This window comes from Cynocephalus volans, chromosome 2, assembly GCF_027409185.1.
Source record: "Cynocephalus volans isolate mCynVol1 chromosome 2, mCynVol1.pri, whole genome shotgun sequence".
Lineage (NCBI taxonomy): Eukaryota > Metazoa > Chordata > Mammalia > Dermoptera > Cynocephalidae > Cynocephalus > Cynocephalus volans.
Genome location: NC_084461.1, coordinates 116,502,740 through 116,519,559, shown reverse-complemented (window position 1 = coordinate 116,519,559; position 16,820 = coordinate 116,502,740). Strand labels below are relative to the sequence as shown.

Here is a 16,820-nt window from a genome sequence, read left to right as displayed (position 1 = left end):
GGGATTAAATAAAACAAGTGAGTTTCTTGTCTGGAGAAAGCACACTAGGGGGTAGATCCACGTGTCCAGAGACATCCTTGGGTGTGAACAGCCACAATTCACCAACTCTGACACCATTTATATCTTTAAAAAGTTTGAGTCTGTACCAGTGTGTGCAACCAAAGCAGGAAAGGCCCAAGGCAGACCCACCAGGCAGTAACAGTGGGACCTCTGAGGAGAGGTGGAATTTACTCCTGACTTTCGAGATAGGAAGGAGCATCTTGGAGGGGAAAGCGGCCCTGGGCAAGTGTTCTTTCTTTCTAAAACCTTCCTTCTCTTTCACGCTGGAAAATTAAGCACGCCCCCTGGTGGAGGGAGAGAAAAAAGGGACAAGAAAAGGGGTCAGAGGAGAATAAAGTGAGGGTGCCGGCCCAAAGAAACCCAGATGAGAGGATTCCGGGAACTGGATACTGCCCACGTGGTCCCTGCGATCCCCTCCCCCAGTCACTTTCTGCTGGGCGATGTCTCCCCTGGCTGCTAGGGGTCACCTTCCCTCGTGCTGATGATGGTCAGAAGGGACCTTTATTGTCTATGCTCAGCTTTGCACACACAGGTTCCCACCCTGTGGACCTCCTGCCTCCCTCATCTCTTATTTCTCAGGTGATACCTTCCCTGACCCCACCCAGGCCATACTCCTTGCTGATAAATTGCAGCACCCCAGACCTCACCTTCCTATTAATACAGCTGCCCCTTGAGATTCAGGTTGGCCATCCACCTAGGCTGTGGCCCCCTTGAGGGCAGCATAGTGCCTGTCTTGCTCATTGTTGCACCCGGTGCCTAGGACATGCCTGGCACCTAAACAGATGTTAGAGCACTTGGGGGCCATGGCCTGTGCCAGAGGTGGCAGGCCAGGGCACTGAAAGGTTGGAGGCCAAGCAGAGGGCCTTTATTAGAGAGGCAGACAGAAACACATATTTACACGGGCCGCGCGGGGACATTAAAAGAAGCAGGGGCAGGGACGGGAGGTTCCGGCTCAGACGAGTTCCACCTTGGAGTTGGGGTACACTGCCACCACGTCGTAGCCCTCGGGCGGCTTGACGCGAGCCTTGGCGTGGTTCTCGCAGTAGAGCCGCTCATCCAGAAAGAAGTAACCGCGCTGCTTGAGGTTCAGGCCGCAGTCGCTGCACATGAAGCACTCGGGGTGGTAGAGCTTGTCGCGGGCCTTGACGATGGTGCCCCTGATGGGGGAACGGGAAAAGACAGCGTCGTCGGGTGACGAATGGATGCGCGGGCCCATCCAGGGCCCTAGGAGGTGGGCGGGGCGGGGCGGGTACTCACACGATCCCGTGGCCACAGCGCGTGCACTCGGGCAGCCCCTGCAGGCCACTCAGCGGAGCGCCCAGCTTGCCGGCCGTGGGTTTGAGGTTCCGGGGGCCGCTGGGCCCAGGCCGCTCCCCTGAAACCCGGAGCGCAGGTGGCATGAGCCCCGTGCGGAGGTCAGAAATCCATTTCTTCAGGGTGTTGTGTCGGGCCCCGCTTCCAGAGCCATCGGCACCAAGACTAGGGAGGGGTTTGGCGGGCGTGGGGAGAGGGGCAGCGACAGAGCGGTGGAATGGGAATCAGAACTCGCGGGCGCAGGGAGGGTGTGGGAACGGGCCGTGGAGACCGAGGAGGGGCAGATGGCTGGGAGGCTGGACATGGGGTCGCTAGAGGCGTGGCAAGTTGCGGGGGCGGGGGCGGTTCCAGGCACCGCACCGCAGGGAGCAGGGAGGCAGATGAGGAAGGTGGAGGGAGTCTTACCGCCCTCACCGGCCTCTAGCATGCCCTGCAAGTAGCGGAAAGAGCCTGACTGCTTGGGCTCCGCGGCAGCTGGCTCGGCTGGCTCTCGTAGCATCCTGTACACCTCCGAGCCCAGGTCAACTCTGCAGTCCCGGCTCCACGGGAGGCCTCTGGCTGGGTCAGCGCTGGGAGGGAGAGAGAGATGGAGAGGGGACGGGGTTGCAGTTCCAGCCTTCACTCTGCCAGCTCTGGGGTCTGGTGAGGCTATTTATTTATTACTTATTGGTAAGGCTTTATGAGTCAGAATGCAACCAGGTGAGAGGCAAGGATCAAGTGTCGGGGGTCAGGATGGGACTTGGTGAGATCTGAGGGATCAGGGATTAAGACAGGATCTGGGTGTGGCTTCAAAGGCCACGTCTCTGTACTACCTGGGGGGTGGAGACACGTGCAGGGTGCTCATATGGGCTGGCAGAGTGGCCTCATTGCTGCTGCCATTGTAAGGGACTGGAAGGCGAGGTGGATGCCCATACGAAGATCCCAGGCCTGATTTGCCATCTTCTGGCCCAATACCGGTGGCTGAGGATCGCCTGCTGGTCACTGGACTGCCATCCTATGAGAGACAGGACTAAGGCACTGGGAGACCCTCTGGCCATTCCTTGTCCACCCCACCTCCACCCTGCTATGCCACTCCTTGGTGGATGCTGGCTGGCTACCTCTGCTCTGGTGCCCAGCCAGGAAAGAAGTCTATGGGGGAAGACATGAGCCATAGGCCTGGTTCAGCCCCTGCAGAAATGAGAAATGCCTGTGGAAAGTCAGACACAAAAACCTGAGTGCCTGTGACTCAACCTGGGCTTGTGAGTACTCTGGTGGTTCTGACCACCAGCACTCATAAGGGATCATGTTGGGGCAGGCTCATCCCCAAAAGCCTTTTAAGGGCAGCATGGCTACAGAAGAATGTGTGGCTTCCTGGCAGAGGTGGTCCCGGTGCAGAGACTTCCCCTCTGCCAGAATTGTCCATGCTGGGTACTGTGGGCCCATGGGAACACAAAAAGGTAACTCCTGTCCTGTAGCCAGAGAAGGGTCCTCAATTGCTGACATGAGGTTAGCCCCTTCTGGGCTTGCACCTGTGCCCCCAGTTCCTGTGTCCTAGACCTACAGGAAATGGGTAGCCTTCTGTAGGCATACCAGATGAGGGGCAGAGGCTGGGCCAGGACTCAAGGTTCCTTGCCTCACTTCCCCATGGCCAGCCATGTGCCCATGCCTGAAACATTTGGGGAGAAGTGCCCTGAACATGTCCTCTCAGCCCATGAAGAGATGGAAGTATCTCTGAGAGTGTGGGTCTGAGTGGGGACTGGGTGTCTCTGTCCCTGCCGAGTCCAGAACTGTGCTGCCCCCAGATTGCAGGCACACAACAAGCACACCCACAGCAATGTAAACAGGGGTGTACACATTCTCACAAGTAAGTTTGAAAGCATACACAAGCACCAGCCAGTCCACCTGCACATACTTAATCACATATACATGTTTACATACACGGTCACACTTAGCTTTATGATGGGGCTACATTCTGAGAAATGCATCATTACATGATTTCATCATTGTATGAAAATGTATTATGAAAGGGACCAGCAATGAATTTTCCTATTATCTACACTGGCTACAAGTTGCATGAGAGTGGGCCCTCTATTTACGTTACTAAGTCTCTCCAGGCCTCACTTTCCTCATCTGTTAAATGGGAATTATAATAATCCACCATCACCCAAAAAGAATACCACCCCCACAAAGTTATGAAAATTAAATTACAGGTAAGGATTGTGCCTGGCACTCAGCAAGCACCCAGTTAATGTTAGCTAACTGTTATTAACTATTATTTGCTATGGGGATGGGTGGGAATCATTTAAAAATACAAGAATTCTAAAGTAGACAACAACCATCACTTGGGGTCAGACCTAATGTGTCAAATTCTAGGCTTTCTATCTTAAAGGTCTGAGCTACCTTTGGGAGGGTCACCCTATGGGTAAGCTAGGCACTCCTCAACACACTCTGCAGTAGGTTTGTTTACACCAGCATCACCACAAACACATGAGTAATTCATTTTGCTAGGACCTTATGATGAAAGAAAAAAGAAAAAGAAAAAAAAAAAAAAAAGACCTTATGATGGCTACAGTGTCAGTAGGCAATAGGAATCTTTCAGCTTCTTTATAATCTTATGGGACCACTGTCATATATGTGGTCTGTCGTTGACCAAAACGTTGTTATGTGGTGCATGACTGTACTGTACTTGGAGCCACCACTAGTCACATTGGGGATGGCCATGGTGGCTCCAAGGCTGAGACTGGGCTGGCGGCCAGAGCAGCCTGACTTTAGGGTGAGGCCTGAGTCCAGGCCATGTGATGGGTCTCAGCCTCAAGCTGGGAGGCAACATGCAAATCTCCTCTCTGTTCTAAGGCGTGAACAGGGAGACTGGGTGGGGAGAAAAGGATGCCTACCCTTGTGGGAAAGAGCCAGGCTTGGACTCAGGCAGTCTGTAGCACTGGGACACAGTCATACCTGCAGGGCCCTGCCCTGACTGCCCCTGCTTTCTGCAGGTGGAAGCTTGGAGAATGGGCAGGCCAGCAGTCAAGTGGGCCCCCTCATTTCCCCTACCCCAACAGACAAAGGGGATGGTCTTGCTGCCCAGGTGGGCCCCTATGAAGGCAACAGCAGCAGGAAGAACCCCTCGGCCCAACAAAAGCCCCTGAGAAACCTGAGCACTCTCACACATGTGTCTGTCGGGCAGGCAGGCAAGCAGGGCTGGCTTCTAATGGAGACCAGATGGGCTGTGGTCGGTGGAGGTGGGGCTGGGCCTCCAGGAGGAGGCTTCAGTGGGAAGGGGGAGTGAGAGTCAGAGGACCAGGGACTGGGAGGAAGGAGACCCTCATTCATGCTAACCCAGCAGGATGTGGGAATCTACTGTAGGGCCATCAGATCTATCCCATGGCCACCCATTCAGTAGCCTCTCTAGGTCTGAACTTCATGGTTAGGACACACGTGGTGATGTCAGTTTTGGTTCAGGTTCCAGCTCTGTCATTCACTAACTGGGCAAGTCATTTCACCTCTCTGAACCTCAGTTTCTTCATCTGTGAACTGGGAATGTGATGGTCTCTATATCGTAAGTTCCTTGTGGGGATGAAATAAGACAATTGCTTACCAGGTGCTTAGCATAGTGCCTGGCACACAGCAAATGCCCACTGGATGAACGGCTGTCATGGTATCATGGGAATTCCTGAGCCCCCATCCCTGGATTTCCCCTCTCTGTGTACCTCGTACCATATGCTCCTCCCCTCTGCTGCTGAGATGGTTGTAGCCTCAGTGGGTTTTTCAGCAGAATGGGGGTAACTACCTGCTTGCTCATCAGCCCCCACATGACTAAAGTAAGATTTTGGGGCACTCAACTTGGATGGAGGCAGGTGCTGAGTCCAGATAAGCAGGTGGCATCTCTCAGAGGCTAAGTTCCAGCACTCTTCTGTTTGGAGGATAGGCTGAGTGTGTAAGGACTGTCTATTCCACCTGGCTTGCTTCTACCCATCACCTGGTTCTCAGCTTAAATGCCACCCCCTCCAGGAAACCTTTCCTTACCACCACTCTTCCTCTACCCCGGGCTGGGCCATGTGCCTCCTGTGTTCCCACATAAGACAGGAGAGGAGGGGGGTCTCATATGACCCCACAGGGAGGTGGCCCTGCAGCTCCAGTTGGCTCTGTCCCATCCCACTTGGAGATGCATGCCAGAGGCACCTTGTGCTAGTCCTATGGCCAGCTGTGGTTTCCTCCTCCTCCAATGGATCGCTACCCCACCCCCGCACCTCCCGCAGGCAGAGGGTGGGAGCAGGTAGGGACAATGGGCCCTGTGTCTGTGTTAGCCAGGACACGGCCCTGCAGGGGCGGGGTGGGGTGTTTTTGTCACCACCCATGGAGCCCATGACCTTTTAAGTACAAAAGGGGGGCAGCAGCTGAGGGGCTACCCTGTTGCTTGTGGAAAATCCCTCCCTCTCCAGCCTGGTCTTCGAGGCCACTGGCAGCCTCACTGACTTCGAGGGAGTCAGTGAGGATAAGCGTAGGGGCAGGGGAGTGGCTCTACAGCCCCCAGTGCCCCAGGCCCACTGGCCCTGAGCCTCTCCTGGAGGACTGAACGCAGCTGAGCTTCAAATTCCAAAGCTCAGGGCCCCCGTCCTGTCTATCCTGGCACTGCCACCTCTGAGGGAAGCTGGGCATACACATGAGCTGGGGGCCTGCACTATGCTGCTCCCTTCTGCCTGGCCCAGGTCAAACCTGGCCTCCTCTTGCCCACGCCCCTAGGGCCTCAGGTCAATGGGGCCAACAGAGCAAGCTTCTGAGACACAGAAGTGGCATTAATACCTGCAAGAACATCTGAGATGCTCGACAAAGGAAACCAAGAGTCTCTCTGTGGCCCTGCCCCACCACCCCATCCTTGGCCTCTGCCCTTCTACTCCTCTCACCTCGCTCTCCCTTCCCCTGGACCCTTCTGTTCTCTGAACCTGTGGTGCACAGTGTCAGCTCTGAGCCTTTGTATGTGCTTCCTGAGCACACTTCCTCTCCCCACGCCTATTTGCCTGCCTTATTCTTCCTAGGCCTCCAGGTCTTGGCTTGGATACCCCTCCAGGAAGCCCTCTCTCACCTCTTGGCTGGTTCATGTGCCTACTCTGGGCTCCTTTGGCCCCTGGCTGCCCCTATCCCAGAACTTTTAAGGGCCTCTCCCCTGCCAGAATGGGAACTCCCTGGCATGTGGTAAGCATCTGGCCTCAGGGATGTAGGCCAAGGTAGGGTAGGGAACAAATGTTAGAGCAAGATGGGAACTTGGGTAGATGGTGAGGGAGGAGCCAGGGCAGATCCTTCTCTCTGATTCAGTGAAGCCTCATCTCCCTGCTCTGATCCTTTCCTTCCATGTAGAGAGAGTGGGTGAAAGTAGGCTCAGGAAGCCATGGGCCCACATTCAGGGTCCCATAGTTCTGGCTCCATCACAGACCAGCACAGTCTCCACCTTGCCCAAACTCTGTGGCCTAGAGACACTGAGCTGGTTCTGTGGCCCAGAGATATCTTGCCCTCTTGGCTACTCTTCATGCCCATGGCAAAACTAGGCCTTAGAACTGCCTGGCCCCCTCACTGTCCTTGAGGCAGGACCATAGACATGACTCCTGTCATACACAGAAAGGTGACTGAGCAGACAGGCCTGCAGCCTGAGATCTGCTAGGTGCAATCACAGGATGGCCAGGAGAGAGCTTCAGCCTTTGATAGGGTTAGGATGAGACAGAGGAGTGTCCCATAGACTGAGGTCACTCCACAGCCTGAGGTTGCCACCCCCTAAACCCCCACCAAGCCTGGTGACTTCTTCCTCATCTGGCATCACTAAGCACCACAGTGAACTCCAGCTGGGTGGATAATAACCCTGAACCAAGGCCTAGCCCAGCCCCTGCCTATCATAGGCCCATTTGTCCAGAATCCAGGACTGACTGGAGTAGAGACAGAGCCCCCAGCAGGTGCTCATCATTCCAGGAAACACAGGATTGGGTATAGGCATGGCCCAGAGAAATCTTCTGTTTCAGTCTCTGTCCTGGGCATCTGAGAGCCACGGTGAGGACACCCAGTGCAGGTGAACAAGTGGACCAAGCCTGGCGAGATAAGAATCTGGGCTATCATTCAGCCAGGTAAGGAGATGTATATACATACCTGGGCCTCAGGGTCGATGTGGATCCTGTGTGCCTGAGCCTTGCTGTCATCAGGGGCAATGGGCCAGCTCCTGGCCTCGGGCCTGTGGCAGGAATTGGGATGGTCAGATATGTCTGCCTACCATGCCCATGAACCAGCACCAAGAGGGGCTGGGCCCAGAGCCATCTAGGACTAGGCCTGGAGCTCTGCAGGGAGAAAGCCACCATCCCAGCACTTTCCCTATACCACAATGGTGACTGTGTGGAAAGGAGTCACAACTCTAGCCTGGAGCAGGGCTGTGTGCTCCTTTCCTCACCAGGCCCCATCCCTCTCCAGCCAGGTTCCTGGAGAGGTTGCAGCAGGACCCCTGCAGCTTCTCCACTCATCCACCCTCCCTGTGGCCTACAGAAGCTCAGCTCAAAGAGGCCCAGCTCACAGCAGGGCAAGCCAGGCCTCACAACTGATCACAGCTGGGAGCCCATCCACTCATCCCTTGGCTATCCATAGCCTCTGGTGGGGCCTGGGGTCAGGCGTCCATTGGCTTGGGGGAGGCAGAATGGAGGCTCTGAGGGGTGCGCCTCCTCTCTTGCTGCTGCTGTCAGCAGAGTCATCACCGATGTCTGCCCAGCCCAGATGGGAAACAGGCCATTAGGAAATTCCTGCTTCACCATAGAAACCAAAAGCCAAACACCACTCAGGAGGGAGAAAAACATCATAAACCTGCTATAAGCAGGGCAGGCAGGCTACGGGCCAGGGGCCCAGCCCTGCACCACTCAGTAGCCTGTGAAAAGACAGGCCAGTAGGGAGCATGGGCCCTGGACTGGCAGGTGGGTGTGAAGTGAGGCTGGTTAGACCAAAGGGAAGAATGTCCCCCAACCCTTCCCAACAGGCCTCCTGGGCCTTCTTGAAGTCTTACCACTGGCCTAGCAGCTCAACCCTGCCTCTTTCCCCTTCTCAGCTAAAGGTTTTAATAATGTGTCTATACCTGTAGTCCAAACTCACTTTGCACTTTCTCACCTCTGCCCATTCCTTAGCCCCTTGAAAGCTACCCCTCTACTCCATAGCCTTTGGGGGCCCTTGGCATCAAAGCTCTGCTATCCCAGGGCAACACCATCCTATGGCCTCTGTCTCTAGCCCCTCAGCCAGGCTCCCAATGATTGCCCTAACTCACAGCTCTAACTATGGCCTCCACCAACCCACAACTCTGCTGGGATAAACCTGAAACACCTCGTATGGCTATCTCGACTTTTACTTCCCTGAAGTTCTGCCCAAAAGAGCAGTACAAGCCTGAGGTCTGAGGGCCAGAGGGCAGAAAGTACCCAGAGCCATCGGGGTGGTCTAAGGTATCAAATCAGATTGAAGGGCTTAGTCATGTGTCAACCCCCATTCCAGGCCTCTACATCAGGCTGGGCAAGTGGCTCCACATGCCTATCTTTAAATAAAATAACAGCCAAAGGGTGGGCTGTATAAGGACACCTAGGACCAAACATGATGGGCAGCAGGGACTCCATCAGTGGCCTGAGGGTTGGAGTTGGTGCCAGGAAGGTCCTGGACCTATGGAACATGCCCAGGAAGTATGGGCTCTAGACCAAATAGGCCTAGTGAGGAAGCTGGGCCTTTACTAAACTTTTCATTCTGTGGGGAAGTCTGGGGTGATTACAGCCTTCTGTATATGAGATGGCAGGCAGGGAAGCTGGTCTAGGTAGAGCCCTGGGCATGAGAGCACAGAGTAGCTCACCCCAGCCAGCTTACCAAGCTGATCCTCCATAGGGCCCAAAGTTGGGGAGAGGGTATCTCTCTGGGGTTCAGGCATAGGATAGGGAGCAGGATCAGAGGCCTTGTAGGTGGAAACATGTCCAGGAGAAGAAATGTTGGCCCAGAAGGTCAAGGTGGCCCTCATGTCTTGATCCCCCAGAGTATGCATGTGTGAGAGCTGGAGCCAGAGGGCAGAAGATGGACTCAGGTTTTCACTATGACTGAGCAGGCCTGGTACATCATCATCACTCAATGCCCAGATCAAAAGAAAGTCCCCATTTTGGAGTTGAGGAAGTTAAGGGCTCAGAGAGTAAATCACTTGCTAGAGGATGGCATCGTTCTCAAGTGCAGAGTGGACTGGAACCAAGTTCTGTGATAGTAGAGAATGTGCTCTCATCTGCTCCACGGTCAGGTGGGATTTGGGGGCTGAAATGCCCAGAGTGGAACAAGTCAGTGGACATGGATGGGCCTGGCTCCATCCCTGGCTGGTCTGGAACAAATGGCCAAGGTAGGAAGGAAGGAAGGAAGGAGGGGGGACCTCGTCCCCCCCCCCCACCGCTGACATAATTCTGTCTGGGAATCTCTTGACTCAGGCCCCCTGTGAGCCTCCCCCACTCTACTACTACCAGGGCTGACCTTGTTCAGTCATACAGAGTCAAAGCTGGAGGTGAGTCAGGGCCCAGGAACCCAGCCAAGCAGGAAGGCTTCAGATGCTGCTTGTGGGTAGAGCAGTGCTGACATTTCCCCCCTCCAGTCCATTCTTCAGTCTGGGAGAGAGGGATGAATGTGATCCCTTTTTATGGGAAGGGAAACCCAGGCTCACAGAGGTCATCTGGTACCTAAGACCTCAGTCTGGATGAGGACCAGCTCTGCTTAACTCCTAGGCCGGGGTGTCCTCACCATATGCCAAGTGGAGTGTACAAGGCCCTGGACTTGCAGCTGGGCCCACTTAGTGCAGAGAGCACAGCCAGAGGTCCTGACATCAACCCAGACCTGGACATGGGCCAGGCACAAATGGGAGCTACCTCAGAAGCCTTCCCACTAGGTTTAATGGCTCCGAGCCAGTGGATCCCCTCCTGCCCTGCCAGCTCTAGGGCATGGTTAGCTGTGCTGTGGTTTGGGGAGGGTTCGCCCACACACTTCCACAGGGGATTGTGGAAAGTCCCTGTTAGCAGTGAATATGGAAGAGCTGAGCAATTATGTCTGAATTCTCTGGATCAAGGCAGGGCAGGGAGGCGGGGAGAACCCACTCAGCCAGGTTAGGCCAGTGGCCTGTCAGAGCTGACTAAAAACCCAGGATCTGAGCAGGGCTGGGGAACAGCCAGGTGGACCTTTTATCCTAGGACCATCTATGAGGCGCAGATAGAGCTTGGTGACCCCAAGCCCCATCTTATGGGCTTCATGATGGGCTTCACAGCATTACACAGTTCATGGCAGGAAGCTTCCCCCAAATCCAGATTTAACCAGGGCAGAGGCATGGGACATGGTGGGAACAACTGAGGCAGGGCAGCTGTGGGGCTGGTAAGAGAGGTAGGCAGCCAAGTAGAGGGACTGGAGTCTTTAGGGGTGAGAGAGATCTGAGGTCAAATTTTGCCGCCCTCCTCCCTTGCTATGTGCCCTTAAGCACCCTCTAACCTTTTTGAGCCTCAGTGGTCTCATCTGTAAAGTGGAGACTATGTTAGGTTTTACCTTTTTAAGTTGGTTTGAGGGTTAAACGAACTGTTGGACAAGAAACTGCTTTGAAATGGTCATCAAGCCGGTCACTTGGGGGAGAGGAGAGGAGAGGACTGAAATACTCAGGAGGCTATTCAAGGTCTTATTTCAGCTTCCTGAAATATCTGCCATAAGTGCCCCAATGTACTTCTAGCCTTGAGTTAAAAGGGGGCTTCTTCCCTTCTTAAGCTACCCCCAGCTCTTTACAGTGCCTGCCAGGCCCCCATGAAAGCACTACTCCTTAGGACTGTGCCTGGATGGGGTGCCCAGCGGCTAAGCAGGGAGGCTGTGTGAAGCCCAGCTCACCCAGGATGCTGGCTGCCCATCACTGCCGCCCTATCCCGCACTCTCCCCTCATCATTCCAGCCCCACCTGCACTGTGCATACCTGCTCACGGAGAGTGTGAGGTGATCGTGGCAGCCCTTGATGCGGTTCTGTGCCTCCAGGTGAGTCATGAGCTCTGTGCTCTCACCATTGATGGCCTGGATCAGGTCTCCTGGGCACAGGGCGGCCAGTGCAGCCTTACTGCCAGCATGGACCTGTGGGCAGGCAGCCAGATGGCTGGGTACAGTCATTATGTGGCTTTGATGAAGGATCTACTCTAGCCCTCCTCTAACCTCAGAACCTGGCCAGTGTGGCCTTGCTGCCAGCATGATGTGCAGGTGGGCGAAGCCAAGAGGCTGGCTGAGGTCCCTGAGTGGCTTTGCTTCAGCCTCTGCTCTAAGCGTCCTCAACTCCAGCACCTGGAGGCCTGGTGGGGGTGTAAGAGTATGTGAGAGGGGCTTCCTTTGGACTGGGACAAGTGGGATATCACTCTTGCAGCCTGCATATGTGCCCATGCAAGGGACACACAGACACACAGGAACATATGTGCTAGCAGATCCATAGAGCATGGACATGTCACAAATACCCTACATAGACAATGCTCTACCCAGCCAGACTGCATAGCAGCCCCTTGACCAAACATTCAAACCCTACCTGTTTGATCTCACCTCTTGTCTACACACTCACATTCACCTCCACCCTCCCACCTTCTGTCCTGACCATCTAAATGTCGACCAGTTACTCACAGGCACCACATAACTTTCACCTCCACACTTTTGCACATGCTGTTGCCTCTGCCTGGAGAGGAAGATTCTTTCCTTTGACTCCCAAACTGTATTTACTAGCTTACTACTCCTCATTCTTCAGGTCTCAGTCTAGAGGCCATTTCTTCTGGGAGACTCTCCTTTGGGCTCTCAGTACTCTGTGTGCCCCCATTACCATCTTTGCCTCCCAACATTGCTGATGCCTCATCACAATTAAAATGGGAGGTCTGAACATCACCTCCCCAGGCAAGTCCAGGATCCTCCAGTCCCAGCTGCCAGCCTGCATTCCAGGGTCACAATTCCACCTCCACTTCCCCTGCAGGACAGGAACTCTGAGCTACCCCCAGAGGGTCAAGCAGTGTTCACATCTGGAGACTTACAATGCTGGTCATCTGATGAAGGCCACGTGAGGGGGGTGGGAAAAGACAGAGAGGCCTGAGTAAGCAACCCAAGGAAATTCAGGCAACAGGGCACCCTTCACCCCGTCTCAGCCCCAACACAGCCATTGGAAATAGACTTGAGGAACCCTCATTCTTACCCAGCCTCTCCAGCCAGTGCCCAGCTGTGGCTCAGGAGCCGCCAGTGACCCTATTCCTATCAGTGGGAGTGGGAGCTCCTGGAAGCCCAGCCAGGCTCCCCGGTAGTGAGTGGACAAAGCTGAGGAACTGGCAGCACCTTGGCTGGAGGCCTGGTGTGGGAACTGCCCAAGCTGACCTGCCCTGAAATAGACTGCCTCAAGGAATGTTCCTCTTCTGAAGGATGACACCCTCAGCCAACCAAAAACCATTAATGTTCACTTGTAAGGCGAGGACACCTGCACGAACCTGTCCTCCTGGGAGAGACACCCACTTGGCACCATCCCACCCTCCTCTGCTGGCCCCCTCCCCTTCATGGATACCTGCTCTGTGCCAGGGCCTGGGCTCAGCGCTTTACCTGTAACTAGCTCATGGCAACCTCTCAACCCCCAGTGAGGCAGAGGCTGTACTCAGCCCTACTTTACAGATGAAGAAAGAGAGGCTTGGGGGGAGGGGGTGCCTTGCCCCAGTCCCCTCACTGGAGAGGAGTCTTCTTCCTCAGGGGGTGGCTAGCTGCAGGATGACTCAGCCAGCACAAGGGGTGCATTCAGGCCCCTGTGGGCGGAGGAAGTTCTTGAAAACAGGGGTGGCTGGGATGCTGCCAGCTCCATTTAGCTAGGGGAGTTCTGGTCAGAGAGGGCATGGGGCCAGGAAACTGTGACTCTCCCAGCTGCCTTCACATATATTGTCTCATTAATATTCAAGGCAAGCCCATTTCCTAGAGGAGGAAACTGAGGACCAGAGAATACAGAAGGACACTTAATTGATAAATAGCTGAATCAGGATCTCAATCCAGGCCAAGTGATTCCAAATCCAAACTTATGCTCTTAAACACTGTGCTTTTCTGCACAAAGGGAGTGAAGGGAGAGAGAGTGTCCCTGGGAAGAGATAGTGTTCCAGGTACAAAGACCACCATGTATAATGGCTGATCTGGGAGAGAGAGTGGAAGGAGGTTTGTGAGGCTGGAGACTCATTAGTTAGGGGACAGTGGAAGAGATGGAGTCAGAGAAAAGGTAGCGACCAGATCTTGCAGGACCTTGGAGGCCCAGGTGAGAAGCTGGCATTTCTCCTGGGTGGTTGAGAACCATGGAGGATTCTAAGCAGGGAGGTCATAGGACAGAGTTGAATTTAGGCCGATCCCTCTCGCTGCTGAATGTAAGATAAACAGATGGAAGAAAGGAGACAGGAGCAGTGAGGTTAGGTGGGAGACTGGGGCATGAATCAGGCCCCTCACCTGTAACAGCTGCATTCCCAGCCCCTGTCCACCCAGCCCAGTTGCTGTGATGCGCTGGGAGCCACAGTCACAGTCAGTGCCATATCGTCCTGCACAGTCACAGCAAGCTCTAGACAGGCCTAGATTCCTGTCCTTGCTCTTCTTCTTTGGGTATGTTACCTTAACCTCTCTGTGTCTCAGTTTCCCTCTCTATAACTGAGGTCAGAGGGACTCCTTACTTCTAAGGGCTGTTGTGAAGACTACCTGAGACAATCAGGGCATGTAAAGTTTCTGAGGCTGGGCATACAGTGGTTCTCATTCCAGTAACTGGTTGCTTGGGGGGCTGGTACCAACACCCATTAGGGTAGGGCCTGGCACGTCATGAATGCTCAGCCAAGGCCAGCAATCACAGCAGTTTGTCAGTGGGGAAGAAGCTCTGGCCAATGTTCCTGGGGATCCCTTCATGCTTCATGGGCCGAGATTGCAAGCCCCCAGCCCTGCCAGGTAGCCAGCCTCCTCCCTGTCTGCATGAGGCTGCCCCTCCCTACTGCGTCTCAGGTGGAAGGCCTTGGAAGCATGGGAGGGGCTGGATCTTGAGCCCCCTTGGTGAGGACACTCCCACTATCATCAGTCCCTGTAGAGCTGCCCTGAGGTACCTGCTAGGCAAGCTGTGACCTGTGCCTCCCCAGCTCTGTAAATCTCCCCAGATCCCACCCAAACCCAGGCTCAGCCATCCTGGCTCCTTGGGCCTGAACTGCTGCCGCGTGACTTTGGGGCACAAGGGGGGCTCTTCCTGGCAAACCATCTCCCAGACTGTCTGCCTGCCTGGGGCCTGTATCCTGATCAGCTCCAAACAAGGCCGCTGCTGCTGCCGCTGTGACGTGTGGAGACCTTTCCTCTGCGGGCAGGCGGCCGCGTGGGCAACAGATGTCTCAGCTCCCTGCCGCCTGCGGCCGTCAGCCGCTGCCACTGAGCCTGTCAGCGGCCTCACGCCCAGGGTGCCTGGCCTGCTGGCCGGCCTAGCGCCCCCACCAGCAAGCCTCAGAGGACACAGGCAGACACAGACACTCACACACACACATGCCAGCAGGAATCCCTCAGGGAAGCAGGAGATGAAAGTCTCCGGGTGTGTTGAAGGCCCTCCTCACTTGGCCCCAGAGACCTGGCTGTGAGGGCAGATGTGGGAAGCCTCCTAGGACAGCTGGGCCTGCCCGTCACCCTGACTCCCAGAAATGGGATTCCATGATTCCATGCTCCATACGGTGCCCACCCCCTCCCAAGAACTGGAAAGAAGTCTCTGAAAGTCCAGCCAGCTTGGCCCAAACCCCATGGCAAGAGGTGGCAGTAGGGTGGGGGAAAGTTGTTCTTGGTTCTCCTGACAGAGACCCCCAAAGACCAGAGCAGCCTGTGTGGGGGCAAGGGATGGCTCTCAGATGCTTCCCTCCAGACTGGGAGTGGCCAAGGACAGGGCCTGGGTTCTCTCCTCTTCTGTCCACTAGGCTGGGGTCCCTCAAGGGCAGAGTCTGAGTCCCCTCTGCTTCCTTCCAGAAAAGGGGACCCCAAGGCTGGCTAGGATTCCGTCTCTCTGACTAGGCCTCCTCCACAGGGCCTAAGTCCCCTACTCTGCTCCTCTGTTCTCACACTAGCCACCCTTCAGAGTTGTGCCCTCTCTTCTTCCTCCTCTGTCCTGAGACTGGGGGCAGGGCAGGGCTCTGGGAACTGGACTTGAGAAACTGGGCTGAAGCTACCCTGGTCCCCGGCCTTGTGTTGTCTTGCGCGGAGGAGAGTCTCACAACCTTATGGTCAAGGAACCCAGAAAATTCCCCCTGGTCACTTCCCCTTAGGGTGACTGAGGTGGCAGATGAGAGATTGACCGAAGCCCAGAGCAGGAAGTGGATGGACCTTTCTCTTCTTAGATCCAGACCTCCCTGGGGTCAGTCACCCAGTTCTGACGGCAGGGACCCTTTATAGGAGAAGGGGGCTGTCGGTCATTTTGCCTCAAATCTTCAGGCAGGGTTGGGTCTGAGGAGAGTTTCTGGTCCTCCGTAGAACTGTCCAGACCCCTGGCCACGTCTGCAGTCATTCCCTGGCCCACAGTGACGCCCCCTAAATGAGGCCAGCGGGGAGGCTAGTGTGTGAACACTCAGGAGGATTCTCCATGGGATTAGGCAGGCAGGCCCAGCGGGAAGGGGAGGGGGAGACGGGAACGGCTCTGCGCCCCCCGGAAGCCACCTCTACGGGTCACCCAGGCCAACCCTCTGCGTTCGCGCCTCGGACACGTCGGGGATCTGGGTCCCGTGCGGACCGCAAGAACCAGGTCTGAGATCCGGGACCGCCCCGCTGCCCCACGGCCGCCGGACTCACCCGTGAGATGGTGAGGGGAGCGCTGAAGTCTCGGCCCCCCACCAAGCGGAAGCCCCAGGGCGAAGGCCCGCGCAGGGTCACGGAGTGGGGCATCGCGGGCCGGAGCCTGACCGGACACTGAGGAGCCGCCGCCGCCGCCGCCGCCTGGACGCCGCGCCCCGCCCCCGGCTGCCCGCCCCGGACCCCCCTCCGCCGGGCCCCCGCCCCCGCGCCCTGCGCTCCGGGATTGGCCCTGCCGCCGGCCCGGCCCTCCCACTTCGGGGGGCTCTGAGGACCCGCCCGGCAGCCCCGGCAGCCTGCTGCCCGGCACCCCCACCCAGTTCTCAGAGACCCCCGGGTTGGGACGGCCCCGACGTCCCCGATCCTGTCCGGGTTTCTGATCTGCGGGCCATGGACCTGAGCCTGGCCTCAGAAGCTCAGGCACAGGCCCTTTGAAGTCGCTTCTGTGGGGCGGCGCCCCAGCCCGGGGGGGGGGGGGGGGGGGGGGGCGGACGATCCTGATGGGGGATGGGGCCGCGCTTCGCTCAGAGACCTCCTCAAGATCCTGGCAGGCAAACCTGCGGCTCCAACGCTCCGTGTGAGGAGCCCTCTGAACAGAGAGCACTGATCTCAGAACCCCGGGCCTGAGCAGGCCTGGGCCAGAGATACAGA

The 16,820-nt window shown here is 56.2% G+C and overlaps 1 protein-coding gene across 2 annotated transcripts; it reads right to left on the bottom strand.

The window, feature by feature from the left end:
* Nucleotides 1–941: 941 nt before the first annotated feature.
* Nucleotides 942–16,271, bottom strand: PDLIM4 (PDZ and LIM domain 4). 2 transcript variants are annotated; one of them, XM_063086962.1, is made up of 7 exons: nucleotides 16,170–16,271; nucleotides 11,317–11,468; nucleotides 7,483–7,564; nucleotides 2,187–2,368; nucleotides 1,780–1,943; nucleotides 1,318–1,435; nucleotides 942–1,217 (listed from the first exon to the last, which is right to left on the bottom strand). In XM_063086962.1, exons 1-7 carry the CDS (start codon nucleotides 16,260–16,262, stop codon nucleotides 1,013–1,015), a joined length of 996 nt encoding a protein of 331 aa, XP_062943032.1. In that variant the 5' UTR covers nucleotides 16,263–16,271; the 3' UTR covers nucleotides 942–1,012. The 2 variants fall into 2 exon arrangements, with proteins under 2 accessions (XP_062943032.1, XP_062943033.1); XM_063086963.1 differs by lacking the exon at nucleotides 1,318–1,435 and having other exon boundaries at nucleotides 1,056–1,217.
* Between the last annotated feature and the right edge of the window lie 549 nt (nucleotides 16,272–16,820).

Bases quoted from the DNA above. Each gene is read 5' to 3' on its own strand.
- PDLIM4 (XM_063086962.1), bottom strand. From the start codon at position 16,262: ATGCCCCACTCCGTGACCCTGCGCGGGCCTTCGCCCTGGGGCTTCCGC. The intron at 1,436-1,779 runs GTAAGACTCCCT...TCCGGGTTTCAG, and splicing joins GCTAGAGGCCGGTGAGGGCG to GGGAGCGGCCTGGGCCCAGC. The intron at 1,218-1,317 runs GTGAGTACCCGC...TTCCCCCATCAG, and splicing joins CGCTGTGGCCACGGGATCGT to GGGCACCATCGTCAAGGCCC.